The sequence below is a fragment of the Pteropus medius genome, unplaced genomic scaffold (assembly GCF_902729225.1).
Source record: "Pteropus medius unplaced genomic scaffold, Ma_sr-lr_union100, whole genome shotgun sequence".
NCBI lineage: Eukaryota > Metazoa > Chordata > Mammalia > Chiroptera > Pteropodidae > Pteropus > Pteropus medius.
The window spans coordinates 22,679,695-22,698,266 of NW_024354502.1; the positions used below are offsets into that span (position 1 = coordinate 22,679,695).

Genomic DNA, 18,572 nt, shown 5'->3' on the forward strand with positions numbered 1-18,572 from the left:
ACTTTTGCACTTCTGAGATCCATTGGTTAATACATTGTCTATTGGATTCATTATGTGTTTTTAACATAACAAACTTCTGATTTAAAAAGTTTTTTAGTCTATGGCCATGCCACCCTGAACCTGCCCGATCTTGTCTGATCTTGGAAACTAAGCAGGGTTGGGCCTGGTTAGTACCTGGATGGGTACTAATAAAATAATAAAATAATAAATAAAATAAAATAAAGTAAAAACATAATAGAAAGGATAATTATCCTAAGTTTCATTAGAGCCTCATTAGAGTCTATTTTTCTGGATTCCTAGAAAGTCATTCTCTCTCTTAAAGGAATTTTGCATATGTCTTGTATGAGTTAAATTATATTTTAACTCTCAGAACAATCTTACTGCTAAGTTTTAGTGGACATATGTCTATAGCCTACATGTACAGATTATACTATATTGATTTGCAGACCCTGATAAACAATTTTTAAAAAGAAATTCATGTTGAAGTTTTTATAGTGGTTTATTGTCTATGACATATGATAAATAATTGTGTAAGTTTAAAAGAATTATAGATAGAATTAATGATTGTTGAGTTGAACTCTTACTTGTTTTTAAAAGATGAGGAAATTGAAACCCCAGAGATATTAAAGGACAAGGTTCAAGTTTAGCTTAGTGGCACAAGAGTTCCTGATCTGAAGATGATCCCTGTACTTGCTGGTGGGCAATCTAAAACCTGAAAGTCAGCTTCTGTCCCAGGCTGGCCTTCTACAAAAATGTTAGGTTGATTGAGATCTGCCATTATTTGAATTGACTCTGGGCTTGGCTGTAACAGGTGGTGTTGGGTTACTGCGTGAACTCCCATGGTGTGTTACTTATTCTTTATTTTACCAGTTTATGTGAGGAGTAGTTTGTTTGTTTGTTTGTTTGTTTGTTTGTTTGTTTGTTTGTTTTAACAGATATTCAACACCTTTTTTGTGGAGGAAAAAGATTTTATGGAGGAAAAATATAACATTCCTAAAAGCACAACTCTAAAAATATCAGTTTTGTTCTTAAAGGATTCAGAACTTTAATGGCATTCCCATTATACAGTCAGGAAGTAGAACAGTCCCTCAAGAAAAAAGGCAGAAAAATGCCAAAATCTTTTCCAACCACAATTATTTTTAATCTATGAAACAGAATTTCCTAACAAATTAAGTAGTTTTTATAGTAGTGACGTATATCATTGGTATGCTCTGTTTGTTTAATATGACTGTAGTCAGAAGGGAAGTTGGGCCTGTTTGTCTTCCAAAAATTGAGAAAAATGCCATCATTAAAACAAGGAAGAGAAAGATTTGTATCCAACTTTTGGGGACATGTAAGTTGAGAGCGCACTCACGGTTGGAGAATCTGTGGATGTTTACCAGTTCAGCTACCTTGCCATCCCTCCCATTTATAATTGTCTTAAATACTTTTTTCATACATTGAGTATGCATATCAAACAGTGTTATAATATTTGCTTTAATCTTTAAACAGATGAGAATACTAAAGACAATAAGGAAAATTATTATATTTACTGTATTTTTGCTCTTTCCATCATTTTTTTCCTAATGTTTCAAAGTTCCTTCTTTTAGTAATTCCTTTCTATTTAGAGGACTTCTTTCTAGCTATTCTTTTAGTATAGGTAACAAATTCTCTTAGTTTTCCTCTATCTGGAGCATCTTATTTCTTCTCATTTGTGAAGGATATTTTCACTAGTTATAGAATTCTTGGTTGATAGGTCTTTTCTTTCAGCACTTAAAAAATGTTGTTCTTATAGGATTTGTTCTTATAGGATTCAGAACTTTAATGGCATTCCCATTATACAGTCAGGAAGTAGAACAGTCCCTCAAGAAAAAAGGCAAAAAATCCCAAAATCTTCTCCAACCACAAGAGAAATCCACTGTCATCCGAATTGTTTTACCTCTTGCTCTTTTCAAGATTTTTTTTTTCCTTTGTCTTAATTTTCTGAAGTTTAATTATCATGTGCCTTGATATGAATTCTTTAGATTTATCCTGTTTGGGTTTTGTCAGGGTTTCTCGAATATGTAGCTTTATAGTGCTTGCCAACTTGGGGAAGTTTTCTTTATTTTTTCAATCACTTTTTCAGCCCTACCATCTTTCTCTTCTCTCTCGAGGACTCCACTGACATAAATGTTAGGTCTTTTGTTTTAGTTACATAGGTCTCTGAGGTTCTGTTCATTTTTATTCCAGTCTATTTTCTCTCTATTGTTTATGTTGTATAATTTCTACTGTTTTATATTCCAGTTTAATGATTCTTTTCTCTGTCCTCATTCTACTCTTAAGTCCATCTATCAAATTTTAAATGTTGGTTGTCTTTTCTAAAATTTTCATTTGTTTCTTTTTTATATTTTTCCTTTTTTTTGCTGAGACTTTCTAATTTTTTATTTGTTTACAAGCATGGTTGTAATTGTTCACTGAAGTTTTTTTTAATGAGGACTGCTTTAAAATCATTGTAAGTAATTCTGACATCTGGGTCGGAATGTTGATTTGTATTTATTTTCTTTTCCCATTTAATTTGAGATTTTCCTGCTGCTTGGTATGATGAGTGATTTTCATTTGAAACCTAGACATTTTAAGTATTATATTATGAGACTCTGGATCTTATTTAAATTTTCTGTTATAATAGGCATCCTCTGACAATACTTCAGTGGGGGGAAAGGGCACCATGTCATTTCTTCCAGGTAGCAGTAGAAGTTCAGGTTCCCCACTTAGACTCCTTTGATATGTAGGGTTAAGGAGGTGTTCCTTATTACTACCAGACAGAGATGAGGCAGGCTCCCTACTGGACAGGCTCCATCATATCCTCTGCTGGCACTGTAGGGGGTCATTATAGCTGGGTGGTGATGAAAGTTCTAATTGTCCACTAGGCCACTGAGCTTTCTTTATTACCCTCTGGCAGAGATATGTCAGGTTTCCACATAGTCTCCAACGAAATTTCCCACCAGCGGAGGTAGGGGCTCTTTTTGTTCTGCTTGGTGGAAATGAACACCATAGTGTGACACTTGGTCTTCTTTGACACTCCCTTAGTAGAAGGATTGGACAGCCTCCATAAGGTGGAAGTCTAAGTTCCCCACTTAGCCTTTGCTGGTGGAGTTGGGCCCAATGTTTGCCCTGTGGTGTTTGGCTGGAGTAGAATGGTTATTGCCTAGAAGTTTTGTCTCACTTGCTGTCCCTATCTCAGTCTTTTGGCCCAAGAGAGCAAGGGCTTTTTAGTTTGTGTCCATTGGTGTTTCTGGGTTGCTGGCTTCCTTCGTACCCAGAGTAGGATAAATGAAATAAAGAGAAAGCCCATGGAATTCACAGCTATATCCTTCCTTAAGTCCCACAGTCCCTAACCAATTTGCCACCTTCTCTCTATCTTTGTAGTCTTCATATGTTTTATATACAATGTCCAGGGATTTAGCTGTACTTTAATGGAGAGGTATAGGGAAAAGTATGGCTACTCAATCTGTCTAAAAGCAGAAGTCTCTTCTTCAGTTCACTTTAAACTTTTGTTTTTTCTCTGAAGCTTTTGTGAATAAATCATTACTTCGAACTCTGTCAGTTCAGAAATTGATAATTAGGAACATGAACAAAATTTAAGATGAAATACTCCAGATTTTAAAAGAGTAATTTTCAGGCAACCTTAATTTTTAAAATACGTGATAAAAAATGTGGTAAGTTGATTTGGGATATTTTCTTTCTTTTCATTAGTTCAGGTGGTTTAAGAATGCTCACTCTATTTTAGTTTAGATTTTACTTTAGATACATTTGGAAATAGTCAAAATTTATTGCCTTTTAGAATTTGTTATGTTAATCTTTTTCTTATTGATATTCTTTAAAAACTTTTTATAATCACCCTCTTGTCTGACATAACTGTTACAAATATAGTTTTTACTGCATTCATTTTTGGGGGACCATTTATACATATTTAAGTTGTATGTATTCAAATCATCTTTTTTTTTCTTTTACTTCATGGCATTGGATTGAAAATATAAACATTCTCCTATGTTACCCTCTAGTTCTTTTATATTTTTATTTTTTAAACTTTAACTCCTTTATCTGAAATTTATTTTGGTGTGTCTGTGGTAAAGATCTAGTGTAACACCTCCGCCTTCCCCCATTATGTGAGCACCAGTTATGATTTAAGTAATTTTTTCCACACTGATTAGAATTGGTATCTTCATAATATGCCAGTTTATGTTGTATATTATATTCTATTTCTGGGCATTATATTGTTTTGTTGTTCTTTCCATTCCTATGCTGATACCACATAGGCATTTAACAAAGATATAACTTCTGTTTATTGATTTTTCTCTTAATTCAATCTAATTATATTATTTAGATTTTCTTTTTCTGTCTAGTGATTTTTTTTCCTGGCTTTATTGACACATAATAGACAATTAGTTGCTCATATTTACATTGTACAATTCAATGAGTTTTTTTCAATTATAGTTGGCATATATACTAGTTTCAGTTGTATAGCATAGTGATCAGAGATCCACATAACTCCAAAAGTGATCACCCCACTAAATCTAGTACCCCTCTTCCCCCTTACATATTTATTACATTATTAACTTTCTTCCCCATGCTACACTCTACATCTCCATGTCTATTCTGCAGCTATCCATTTGTACCTCTTAATCCTTTTGCCTTTTTTCCCCACCCCAACCCTCTTTCCATCCAGTAGCCCTCAAAATATTCTCTGTATCTATGAGTTTATTACTGGTTTTGTTTTTGTTGTTTGTTTGTTCTTTAGATTCACATGTACATGAAATCATGCGATATTTGTCTTTCTCTGTCTGACCCATTTCATTCAGCACAACACCCTCTAGGTCCATCAAGGCAATATCTTTCTCCATCCCCTTCCTTTTGGTCTCTGTGTGTCATTTAATCTGAAGTGAGTCTCTTGTAGGCAGCCTATGTTTGTTTTCTAATCCATTCAGCCACTCTATCTTTTGGTTGGAGCACTTAATTCTTTTCCATTTGAGGTACTTGTTGATAAGATATGTAGTTATTACCGTTTCTTATTCATGTTTTTGATACATGTTCTTTCTTCTTAAAGAAGTCTCTCCAACATTTCCTGTAATACCGGCTTGGTGTTGATAAAATTCCTTTAGCTTATTTTTTTCTAGGAAGATCTTTATCTGTCCTTCAACTCTAAATAAATAATAGCTTTGCTGGATAAAGTATTCTTGGTTGTAGATCTGGGTCTTCTTCACTTTGAATATTTTGTGCCAAGCCCTTCTGTCCTACATGGTTTCTTTTAAGAAATCAGCTGCCAGTCTTATGGCTGCTCCCTTCCAGATAACTAACTGCTTTTCTCTTGCTGCTTTTAAGATTCTCTCTTTGTCTTTAACTTTTAATTATGATGTGTCTTGGAGTTCCTCTTTCTTGGGACTCCCTGAACCTCTTTGTGTTGTATGTCTATTTCCTTCACCAGGTGAGGGAAGTTTTCCATCATTATTTCTTCAAATAGCTCTTCAACGTCTTATTTTCTTTCAGATATTCCTATGACACGAATATTTTTACATTTAGTAGTGTCTCATAGGCTCCTTAAATTATTATTATAGCCTCGATGACTTTTTTCTTGCCATTCTGATTGAGTGTCCTTGGCTTCCCCATCCTCTATATCAGTGGTTTGATCCCCTTCTTTATTGACTCTCTTTTTTTCCATCTAATATACTCTTCATCTCAGATGATGTGTTCTTCATTTCTGACTGGTTCCCTTGTATATACTATATCCATTTCCATTTTTCTGTTTTTTATCTCTTTGTTAAAGTTCTCACTGAGTTCATCTACTCTTCCTCTAATTTTATTGAGCATCTTTATAGCCAGTGTTTTGAACTCTGCATCTGTTAGATTACTTGACTCCATTATTCCTCAATCTCTGTTCTATTTTCTCATATGTTTTCTGCTTCTTTGTCTTCCCATTTTGGCTGCCTTTCTTGTCTGTTTCTATGCACTAAGCAAGGCTCCTAAATCTCTCAGTCTTACTAGTGCAGCTTTGTTTAGTAGGTGTCCGGTGGCACAGTCCTGAGAGAGTTTTATCTTCAGGTCAAGTGTTAAGATTCGGGGCCACCTGTTAAGATTCAGCAAGCAATCCACAGATGCTGTGTTTATAGTTGCCTCAAGAAACCATACCAGAAACCAAGGCCAGCTGCTACTTATGTGAATCTAGGCGCTGCTCAGCAAGGAGCACCTGATTCGCGGAGGATACACCTGGATGTGGCTTGGATGGGGCCGTAAATTGGGGAAGGCGGGGTTCCAGGGAATCCTCTGGGCGAAGTGACCTCTGTTAATCCAGTTTGATGAGGTCTCTGCTGTGGCGGTTCTGCTTCTGCACACTGGGAGTGGGGAGGGCTCAAAAGAGGAACAGTGGATGCCGCTGGCACTTCTGTCCAGGAGAGACCTTAGTCTCTGGTCCTCACTCTGACAACTCAGTGTCCGCCTATAAGTCCCTGGTGCCCTCCGCACAGCCGAACTGGTGCTGGTACTCAGAGCGAGCAGGTTCAACACTGCGAAAATCCGCTCGTAGATATTGCTACCGTCGCAGCCTCTGTTCCACTCAGATGCTCAGGACCGGGCAGCCTCGTGTCCTTGTGCTGTCCTACCTTCTGCTGTTTCTTGTATGGCCTAGTTGTATGGCTTGTTCATCTAGATCCCAGGCGATTTTCCTTGCTGTTTGCTCGTTGTTTCTGTCACAACTTTGATTTGGTCGCCAGAGGGATGAACAGAGACTCTATCTACACCATTTTTTTATCCTCACTCACACAACTTTAATTAAAATAAAAATGTAGAACTAGAATGTTTTCTAAAAGACGTCTTTCCTTGATTTTAGCCAGAGACAAAAGATAAAATTAAAACATTCAGAGATCCTCTTTATATTGAAGCAGGGAAGTATTTCTGCAGAAAACCTTGTATTGCCTTGGGCATGTTGCTTAGCCTTTCAGAGTCTGCTTCCTCATTGGTGACATGCACTAATTGGACAGGATAGTATCTACAATCTCTTCTAGTTAACTGGCAGCCACTGCATTGGGCCCAAATCCAGGACACTGGCGGTGGGTCAGAGGCTCACACAGGATTCATACAAAAGTCTGCATTACCTGGCGCCAGAATTATTTAGATTTTCATCTTTATTTTTTACCTATTTTACTTCTCAGTGACTAGAAAAGGATATTAATATTTTCTGTCTTATTTATATCGACTTCTTATGTCTCTGTAATTTTTGTTATATATCATGCTATACTAATATATCTAGTTTAAAACTATAATCTTTATATTATGTCCCTTATTAGTATTTGAATTTAAGTCTGTGTATTTCAGCAAGTTGACATTTGTGTATTAGAGCATATATATGTCAACAGTAAGATGTAACTTTTTATTACACCACTGCTAGAATATTTAGCTTTTTGTAATATTAACCTAAATATTGACACATAAGTGTATAAGATGACCACAGCAAATAATTGCTTTTTTCCTTTAGATAATCTTAACTTTTTATCATTAATACTTTATCAACCTCACTGTTAATAGAACTGTAAATTATCTGAGTGATGGGTTGTGGGACCAGAGGGGAAAGGAATCATTCAACTGTTATACTTTAATAGTTGCTAGAGTAATATCACATACACCAATAAGGAACTGTCACCATGATTCAGGGCTAGTTATAGTTGTTAGTTGCACAATGCTAAAATTCTTTTTAAATATTGATTAGCCCACATATAGTATGAAAAATGCCCTTTCCACTTATGAAGAAGAAAAAAAATATTTGGACAGTTATTTTTTGGCCTTGCTGTGTCAAAAAGGCATCTGTACCAAGATCTGTCATACCTAAAATTATAATTTTAGGTCTATTAAAAACAAAAATTTCATGCATTTTTATTATTAATTACATATAGGCTTTAGAACTGTTGCAAGACCATATAGTATATATTAGCTTTTATACTGCTAATGCAGAACAGCAAACTTGATTAGATTAACAGAAACCTGTCTTCATTACAACTTTATTATCACACTAGAGAGATAAATACCACAAGATCTGCAGAAACATTCAGTTCTGAGCACTTAAGTGGCAGGATAACTTTTTGTGTTGTAATTCATCTCATATGGAATAACAAAACAAAAGGAAAACTGCAATCTCATGTTACAAAAAACCATACTGCTATAAAATATTAAGAAGGGGTAATATCTCTTATTAATATTAAATAACTTCATTTACTTTTTTTTTGCCTTCAGTTCTACTTTTTTTTATTGTTTTTCTTGATATATTTTTGTGTTTGCCCAACATTTCATTGCCATTTGACTTTTTACCCAAGTTCTTTTCAGTATGTCTCTTAGGGAAACATGAGTTGGATTTATTTAAGTATATCTCATATAGAAAGCATGTAGTTGAATTTATCTTATGAACTAAGTGCCTTTTAGTACTTAACTAAAAAGCTGTTTAATAAACGGAAATTCAACTCATTTATTTACAATTACTATATGCTAATAACATTTTAATCATAATTGTCATGTTTTATTTTTGCCAACTTTTTTCTTCTGTTTTCTGTTGTTCTGTTCTTTTTTATATTGCTTTGCATTTTTAAAAAATTTACCACCCGCTATGTTAAAAAAGACTTTAAAAATATTCTTTAGGAATCTGTCAGTGTGTCTGATAAAACTTCTGAGTCTCAAGAATGCTCAGATAATACGGCCTTGTTCTTCAAGTACCCTTTTAACTTCATTAACCAGTTCTTTTTTGTTGGTCAGAATCACATCGGTATTAATTTTGTAGGGAAAACATGAGTTCAAATGAAATCAGATTTTGAGAGTGAGAACATTATCTCTATAGACTAATGGTACTGTAACATTGTGTAGTCAATTCACAATTAACTGTGCGAAAGTAAGTTTGCAGTAGACTGGATAAACCATAAATATATATACACTTTGGAATTTCTTAAAGATAAACCTATGGCTTGGAGCAGTGGTCCCCAAACTTTTGTGGCACCAGGGACCAGTACTCCTATGAGACTCTAATGCCTGATGATCTGAGGTGGAGCTGAGGCGGTGATGCTAGTGCTGGGTAGCAGCTGCAAAGACAAATGAAGCTTCGTTTGCTCACCCCACTCACCTTCTTCTGTGCCCAGTTTCTAATAGGCCATGAACCTGTATCAGTCCACGGCCCAGGAGTTGGGGACCCTTGACTTAGAGGATTGGCTCATAATTTTCCCTAAGATGATAAAATATAATACAATTTGAGATTTTTACAGTTCTTCTGGTTCTCAGTGTTCATCGGCTACTTCTGTTAATATATAGCCACTAAATACTTCTTTTTTTACATTTTTTTATTTATTGGGGTGACATTGTTTATTAAAATTATATAGGTTTCAAGTGTACAATTGAATAATATGTCATATATATATTGCGTTGTGTGTTCACCACCCAAAGTTATTTCCTTCTGTCGCCAAGTAGTTGACAACCCTATTCAGATTCACTTTCTCTTAATTGTGGCAGCTGTTTTTTTTAACTTTATTAACAATCACATTTGCATTATTATAGTTTCTCCCCATTCTATTTTGTTTCTAAATTCTGCTGCAGGATTATGCTATCAAAGACATTCTTTTACTTATTTATTTTCTTGTTTATATAATTAAAGCGGCTCTCAAACAAAATTTAGGCATCTCAGCCTAAGTATTTATCCTTCTTGCCCTACTGTTGCCTTTATCTAAACTCATAGAATACCATTTTTCTAAAATAGTGTTTCTGTCTTGGGGAGGCAGATCTTCCTACTGTGTTCTTCCTACTGTATTCTAACATACATTATCTATCTTAGTGTGTTTTTTCTTATTCATACTTTTCTTCCTCCCTAAAATTACCTGTTTATTCTGTATGAGGCACCTGAGATTACCTCAGCGATTCTTCTTCTTTTATTTCTCTTAATCATATAGACTGTGCTAGCCATCATAAATGTAACTTGTATGTCACATTGTAATTTTTTGTATGTGTTTGTGTTTTATTCCTTATTCTAGAAAATAAGTCCCTTAAAGGCAAAGAGCCTATCTTCAGTTATTTTTTGTGGTCTTCCTACCAGTGTTTCTCAAAAATTTTCAGAGTAGGACTGAAGTTTCTTCCTTCTTGTTACTCCACCAGTCTCTGGGGCAGGGGTCCCCAAACCCCCAGGCGTGGACCAGTACTGTTAGGAACCAGGCCGCACAGCAGGAGGTGAGCAGCGGGTGAGCAAGGGAAGCTTCATCTGTGTTTGCAGCTGCTCCCCAGCGCTAGCATCACCACCTCAGCTCCACCTCAGATCATCAGGCATTAGATTCTCATAGCCACAAAGGTTGGGGACCGCTGCTCTAGGGCACTATATCTGTTTTCCAGCTTAGCAGAAAGAGATGAATTCATGGAAGAGAGCACATTTAGTGTCTTACAGCCCAAATCAGGAGGTGGAACACAACAGTGACACTCACGTTCCATTCTGTTCCACTGACAGAACTTAACCACATAGTCACAGCCAGCTGAAAGGGAGACTGAAAAATGGCTTGAGCAGTGATATGTCTAGCTACAACTTTATTTTGTGGAACTAGGAGTCTCTACCACAACTATGTTAATAGAACTAATCTAGTGATTAGTCTGTAACTGTTATAAAAGAATTTATTGGTTCTTTGCCATCAACTCTAGTATTTCTGTAATCTGGTAAAATTCTCACTCATACTTTTCCTAAATGACATGTACACCGTTTTAAAGCCTCTTCCAAATGTCTGTAATTTCTTCCTTAGCACTAGAAATTTTTTGTCTTTAAGAATATTTTTGTGTTCTGTTGATCTTATTAAATAACTATATTAAAAGATGGCTTTTACCTTATTCTATCTACTGACATAATTATGAAAATTATATTTTAAAGCTATATTGCTGCCTCAAAATAAGGTTATCAATCCCAAATTATACTTATAATCTTTCTCTCTTTCTCTCACACTCTTCCTTCTCAGTAAAAAAATCATCAAAAACCCAAGTCTGTCTATTCTGATGGTTTCCATTTTGTTTATCAGAATTGTAACAAACTTAGATATTTTAGCTAGATCAGGGTGTTATTAAAAAAGTGAAAGTTGTTTGATATATTTTAGAAATTAAGCAATATTTATTTTCCGAAAAATATTTTTTCTTTATTTCTGTTTTATTTCGCCATTGAAAATGATTACATTATTCAAGACATAATGTAGAAAATACGTTAAAGTAACAAAATAGTTGCTCTCCTTTGACCACTGATTATGTCAGCTTAAGATGAATTAAAATTCATACCTAATACCAAATAATTTTATTTTTATATGTAATGTACTCATCAATCTTTTTTTTTTTTTTAAATTTCTATCTGTTTTACTACCTAATCTACACTTCCTTTAGGCAATTATATCTTTAAGGTAGTTTTATTAATGTAGTTTTATTAATAGGATTGTATTTTTGTGTGTGTGTTTTAATGGTTTTTAAAACTTAAAGTAAACCTAAAAGTAAAATTTTTATTTCTAAAGCAGCTGAAATAGTCTCTATTCTTAACCCGCATATTTAATTCTGGATGAACAATCATTGAAGCCTGTGATCCTGATTAAAATTTATGTGCTATTTTAACATTTTTAGATATAATTCATAGAAATATTATATTTATACCATTAAAATTTTCTTTTCTAGCATCCTTTTATCAAGAATGCAAAACCTGTTTCGATTTTAAGAGATCTGATCACAGAAGCTATGGAGATCAAAGCAAAAAGACATGAAGAACAGCAGCGAGAATTGGAAGAGGAGGAAGAAAATTCGGTTCGTAATTACCCTCAAAAACTTGATTTTCTTTTTTCGGAGTCATTTTTTATAATTTTGGCCTTTTCCTTTAAATATGTCAGTAGTACTTACCATTTTATTATACAAATGAGGTATATTCATTCTTGGAAATGTAGTCTGTTTTTATTTGTTTGTTTTAGGTCTCTCTTTAGCCTGTTGCTAAGAAGGCATTTTTCTTTTGGTTTCCTGTAGGTGGCATCTAATCCTCTTGGATTCCTTTTTTATATAAAAACTAAGAATACTTTTTTTTCCCTTATAAATATTCGATCAAGAGCGCTACCTTCAGTCTCAGTCCTGTCAGTGTTAGTGACAGTTTTAGTAGCATTTGCCCAGATTCTCCTGGGGCTCTTCGGTGTTCGTTCTTGGAGGATGTGTGGGCGGGGAGGTTCCCTCTGGGTTGGAGGATTTGGGTTGTGGCTCAGCCTACTGTTTTGCAAGCCTGGCTGGTAACAATCAGCTGTTGCTTCTCTGGTGTCCCAACTTTGATTTGCTTTCTGCCCTGATCTCTGGACACTACCGCTGGGTGGAGCTCACAGCTCTCTCAGCCTGGGTTGTTCCAGAAACCCTCAGCACCTTCTCCCCTACCCCTCTTCCTATGGTGAGCTCCAGCTGCGAGAGGCAGCTTCTTTGTTTCTCCCAGTCTACCGCTGGACTCCCGACGTTGTGACCTGTGCTAGCTCTTTTGCGCAGACAAGTTGGTCTGTAGAGTGGGTGTTATTTGTTGAGTTTTAGATGTTCAGCTCATTGTTATTTCAAGGAGAGAGATCTGAGGACATTTCTCATTCCACCATGCTTCTGAAGTCGTCTCACTAATTTGCTTATAGGTTTATCTTATGTTTAAATACAGACAATTTATTAGCGTCACACGTTTTTCCTTCCATGGGTTTTCTTTCCTTTCTTGACTCATTGTTTCCTCTAGCCCTTTATCCTCCTCTAATCTGCACTGATTGGTTTCTTGAATCTGGAACAGCTGTCATCTTCCCACATCATCCTGGGAATTTTCTTTTCTTCCCTTCTGTAATGAATCACCTGTTTCCTGGGTCTTTCTTGTTTTACTTCCTTATTTTGATGAATTATATCTTCCAGGAGCTTCCGCACATTAGCAGTTTTTTCAGACCTTGTCTGTCTTACCATGTCTTTATTCTACTGTTACTGTTGATTGATTGAGTGTAAAATTCTGGATATAAAGTTCTGCATTGGAAGTAATGTTCCCTTAACATTTTCAAGGCTTTGTTCTGTTTTCTAACTTAATGGTAATGGTGATGACAAGACAGATGACATTCTGATACCTAATTCTTTGAACGTTTTATGGAAGGTTTTTAGGTCTTCACTTTCTCCCTGTTATTTCAAACTTTCATAATAATGTGCTTTGGTGTAGATCTATTCATTGTGTAGAGTGTCTTTTGGCTATTTCAATTTAAAAATACCCTTCTATTCTTGGCAATTTTATTTTTGCTATTTAATAATTTTCTCTTTTTTCTTTCACTCTGGAACTCCTTTTATTTGATTGTTGGATCTCTTAGATTTATCTTTCAGTGATCTTTTTTCTTTTTTTCTTTTTCCTCTTTCCTTTTTTGTTCTTTCTTGGAAGTCTCTGCAAGTTTATCTTATAACCCTTCTATTTTTTTCATATAGAATATTTAATTTCCAAGATCTCCTACTCTTCCTCATTCTTATGATTACCACTTTGAGTTTCTTTTGCTCCCTTCTTTCTATTTCTGTTATGTTTTGATCATTGACTTTTCATTTTATGGGTTTTCTTCAGACATCTAGTGATTATATCTGAGAGAAGCACTAAAGTTGCTCTGTGTAAGAGTAAGTTTGGTCTTTTGAGTTAGCTACTACTTATGTATTTACCTGCTTTCTAGCTTCCAAGATTTTTTCCCCTAGCTTCCAAATTTTTTGACATTCTTGTTTGCTGTTGTCTCCTCCCCATGGTCTTAGTGTTTATGAGTTTATCCTTTTTCTGTGCCTTTATTGTAATTTTGGAAAAGTTTTGGAAGGGATGAGCACAAACCTACATGTTCAGTCCTTCATTTTAATGGAAACTCCTATCATTTGTCATTTCTCGTGTATTGTGAGTTATAATTTTAAATATTGTTTTTAATGTGATATTTAATATATCTTTATAAATAAATTATAAAACTTTTAATATAATAATGATTATGAAAATTTTGAGTACTTATAAATTAGCGTAATTCATAGAAAAGCTATAGTCTGTTCATTTCTGGTTTATTTTGGATAATTTGTAAAACAAAGTGATCCACGAAGGGAAGGGAAATCTTCTAAGAGATAACATTACAAGAAATCAGGGAAATTTAAGGCAAGTCATAACAAATTAGCAGTTGATAAGAATAGAAGTAAATGGATATTTCTCTTTTTCTGAACCACTGTGTCTTTTACAAAATAATTTTCTTTAGGTGGTGGAACAAAGGTACATACGATCTCGGATCATCCAGTCCCCACCATATGAGAACAACTGTAGAATGGCCATTATCTGATTGATTCTGTGCTTACTTTAACATCCATATCTGTGAAGTCAAGGTCGTCGCTTTGTAATCTCTCCTTATTTTCATAATTCCTCTTGGTTACATTTGGCCCATGAAACTTGGTTGTTTTGGAGGGAGGAATTTACTCCAGTTTGGGAGATTCATTTGGCTAAAATCTGCTAGATATGGTACCGGAGACTGGCTATCTTTTGGGATATGGCAGAAAATTTGGATAGATATAAACAATTGGAATTTTTCCCTATTCTCTTTTTCCTCCTCCTTTATTTTTTCAAAGATGAATAGTCTTTTCAGCACCATTTAAAATCTGCATTGCCAAGCTTTACTACTGCATTTATTTTTAGCCCAGAAGACCTGTATTCTTTGATGGCCTTTATAGTAGCTATCTTAGGTCTTGACCTTGGATTGGGCCTTATCTAGTAATGTGGCTCATATGATACAGGGCTAGTTTGTCACTGGATCATTGAAAAATTTGAAATAATGTAAATCAAAATTTTTCCCTGATTTCAAAATTCTAGAGCTGGGAAATTCACTCTCTTGAGTTGCTACATTATAAGAGATCTGTATTCACTATTCAGTATTAATACTTGAGCCCAATGTAGACCCTACTTTTCCATTTTGAGTGAGCGTAATTTTCAGAAAATTTATGGGTTATACCAACATCAACTTATAATTCTTCTAAACTTAATTTAATTCTACATAGTTCAGCTTATTACAGTTGAAGAAAAATTTGTGGCCTAAAATTAAATTTCCATCAACTCTCAATGTGACTTTTGAAAAGGAAACATTATTATGATAACCATTTCAAGATATGTTGTTTTTAAAAATTTTAGTGTTGTACACCTGCGTCCTGGGTAACTATTATAAACAAACCTCTTTAAATATTTTTTTATTCAAGAAAGGTACAGGGCATGATTGGAAATAGTGCCTTATAAATTTGATTTTTATACCTATTATAGAAAAAGCTTGTCTGATGAGAATATATCTTGACAAACTGACATGTTTTGATAGGTGCTGAGGTAATTGTACAGATTTTTAAAATTAAACAAATTGCAAACAGAGATTTCTGCAGTAGGTTAATTCCAATATCAAGGCTTTTGTGTTAGTTTAAGCATTGCTAAACATGACAAAGATCTTTTTATAGCATTTCTCATGTGATATAAATTTGGTGTTGAGATGGGTCAACTGTTTTATATAGTAAGAAAGAATTTGTTTTCTGCATATTAGTGGAAGATAGTCCAAAATCTTTAGTGTGAATCGATTAAGTAACATAACTATATTTATTGTATTTGCTGTAAATACCTGAATTGCTATAGAAAGTCCACTTTTTAAAAAAGGTTATCTACTAACAGAGATGTTCTTTCCACTCAATACAACTTTAAAGTACATTTTGTTGTTACCAAGGATCATTCATAGTGGATTATAAAGCAAATCTCTGTGAATTGTTTCTGCCATATAAGTTTTAAAAATCTTATCCAGTACAGGAAGCATTAAAAAAAAATAAGACATGCTTCAGGGCATTTTTTTTTTAAATGTACATATTGAAATTTACTAAACTTTTAAAAAATATCTTATTCTGAAAAGAGAGTCCAGCAGATATTCTGGTTAAATAATAGAATGCAGAGTTCTGTTCTTTCAGTACAAAATATTTGTGTACGTGTGTCATTTAAAGTCTGTATAGTTACCTCTAATGGAAAAATGATTCCTTGGAATTTCCAATATATAATATAATATGTAGAATATTTAGCAAAGGCCTAGATTGTTTGATGTCTCTTTGTACATTTAAACTACTGGGGTATTTTCAGAGAAAAAAAATACAGTGTTTGGTTTTTATTCTGAGAAATTTCTGATTTAATTGATACAAACTAAGGCACAGGCATCAGAATTTTTTAAAAGCTCCCTAGATGATTCTAATGTGGATGAACACCTGTATGTTCTAGTATTGGACTTTGTGACATAAATATTTATTCAAATTAAAAAGTGAAGGGTTTCTTTCATTTTCTTTAATTAACTTAATTTTTTAATAGTTTTAGATTTATAGAATTGCAAAAATATTACAGAGAGTTTCTATATACCCCATATTCAGTTTCCTCTTTTAGTAACATTTTATATTAGTATGGTATGTTTGTCACAATTAACGAACCAATATCGATAAATATTTTAAACTAACGTTCATATCCAGGTTTAATTTTTACCTAATGTCCTTTTTCTGTTTCAGGATTCATCTAGGGTACCACATTATATTTAGTTATCATGTCTCCTTAGGCTCCTCTTGGTGTCGCAGTTTCTCAGATTGTCCTTGTTTTTGATGACCTTGAGAACTTTGAGGAATGCCCCTCAATTGGGATTTGTTTGATGTTTTTTCTTTCGATCACATTGGGGTTATTTGTTTGAAGGCGAAAAATCAGACAGAGGTAAAGATTAGTTTCATCACATTATATCAAGAGCACTGAAGGAAAAACTTGTTTCCTCTAATTACAGCATTCTGACACCAAATGTGTGGATTTTCCACACCAAGCAATTCTCCAGTTTTCTGTGGACACTAACTGGTTGTCCTACAATTTAATTCATTCTGACAGTAACTACCTGGAGTTAGCACAAACCCCACACAGGTTAAGGACTCAGTTCTGCAAAACTTCACCCCACCTCAGATACCCATCACAAGTCTGTGCCCCCAGTACTCATGCCCAACTGGCTATAAATAGGAGGTTCCCACAACCCCCTCCTCAGGTTCAGAATAGCTCGTAGAACTCAGGAAAACACTTTCCTATTACTAGTTTATTGTAAGGGATGTAACTTGGGAACAGTCAAATGGAAAAGACGTACAAAGCAAGGTATGGGCAAGGGGCATGGAATTCCCATGCTCTCTGGCATGCCACCCTCCTAGCACCTCGATGTATTCACCAACCTGGGAGCTCTCCTAACACCTTCTCCTAGGGGTTTTATGGGGGTTCTATTACATAGGCATGGTTAATTAAATTATTAGCCATTGGTGATTAACTCAGTTCCTAGCCCCTCTCCCTTCTCTGGACGTCAGCAGGTTGGATTTGAAAGCGCTAACCCTCTCATCACATGGTTGGTTTCTCTGGCAACCAGCCCCCTTCCTCCAGTAGTCACTTCATTAGCATTAATTTAGGTATGTTTGAAAGGGGCTTATTATGAATATCAAAAGATGCTTCCCTCACCCCATCAGGAAATTATAAGGGTTTTAGAAGCTCTGTGTCAGCAACTGGGGACTAAGACCAAAAATATATATTTCTTATTATATCATTATATCACAGTGTCAGAAGTACGTTCTGTTGATATGTTGCCCATGATCACCTGGCTGAGGTTGTGTTCGCCTGGAGTTTCTTCACAATAAAATGACTTTCCCTCTTTCCATACTATACTTTTTGGAAGGAAGTCACAAAACACAGCCCGTTCTAAAGGAGTAGGGAGTTATGCTCCCTGTCATTGAGGACAGAATATCTACATAAATTATTTGGAAGTCTTCTATACAGAGTTATCTATTCTCCCCATTTATTCATTTATTCAGTCATATAGATCTGTATTGACTCATGATTATTTAGTTTACACTTTGGGTTATAATCTGATAACTATATTTATTTTGTCGCTCAATTGTTCTAGCTCTGGCCGTTGAGAGCCTCTTTAATTGGCTTCTCTGTTCCTTGGATATACCCTTATCATTGTCAGTTTGCCTTTTTAAAAAAAATTTATATATATTTTTCTTATTCTCTGACACTATAAGATACTCCAGGCTCATCTTGTATATTTCTTGCCAGTCTTAGAATCCTAGGAGGCTAGTTCCTTTTATTAGACAATGGCATTAGAAACCAAGATCTGGACTTCTTGTCTAGGTGTGATCATTGCTACTGTGAGTGAAATGTTGTCACTTGTAGACCCTCTCAGCTGACAAAGAAAGATGTGTGTGTGTGCGCCAACTTGTGTATAACATGTTTATAACTATTTATATCTATAAATAGATATAAATAGTATAGTTATAAACATGTATATCTGTGTATAACTATGTATATATATACTTATACACACACACACACACACACACACACACACAAATCTATATCCATATTAAGCTAAATATGAGTTCGCTCTGACTAGTTCATTACTGCATGGATCATTCTGCCTCCCCTTGCTTGTTTATAACCCCACGTTACAGTGGTGAGAAACCTGGCTCCCACCATTCACCACCCGTTTTCTAAATGTTTCAGTCCTTAGATACATGTATGGTGGTTTTAG

General features: G+C 34.8%; 1 protein-coding gene across 4 annotated transcripts in view; it reads left to right on the forward strand.

The window, feature by feature from the left end:
* STK3 (serine/threonine kinase 3) overlaps positions 1-18,572 on the forward strand; it is a 275,022-nt gene that overhangs the window by 151,860 nt on the left and 104,590 nt on the right. For all 4 annotated transcript variants that reach the window (XM_039853759.1, XM_039853757.1, XM_039853758.1 and 1 more), the window contains one exon: positions 11,662-11,787. In XM_039853759.1, coding sequence (XP_039709693.1) covers positions 11,662-11,787 — 126 coding nt within the window. The remainder of the gene's footprint in view (positions 1-11,661; positions 11,788-18,572) is intronic.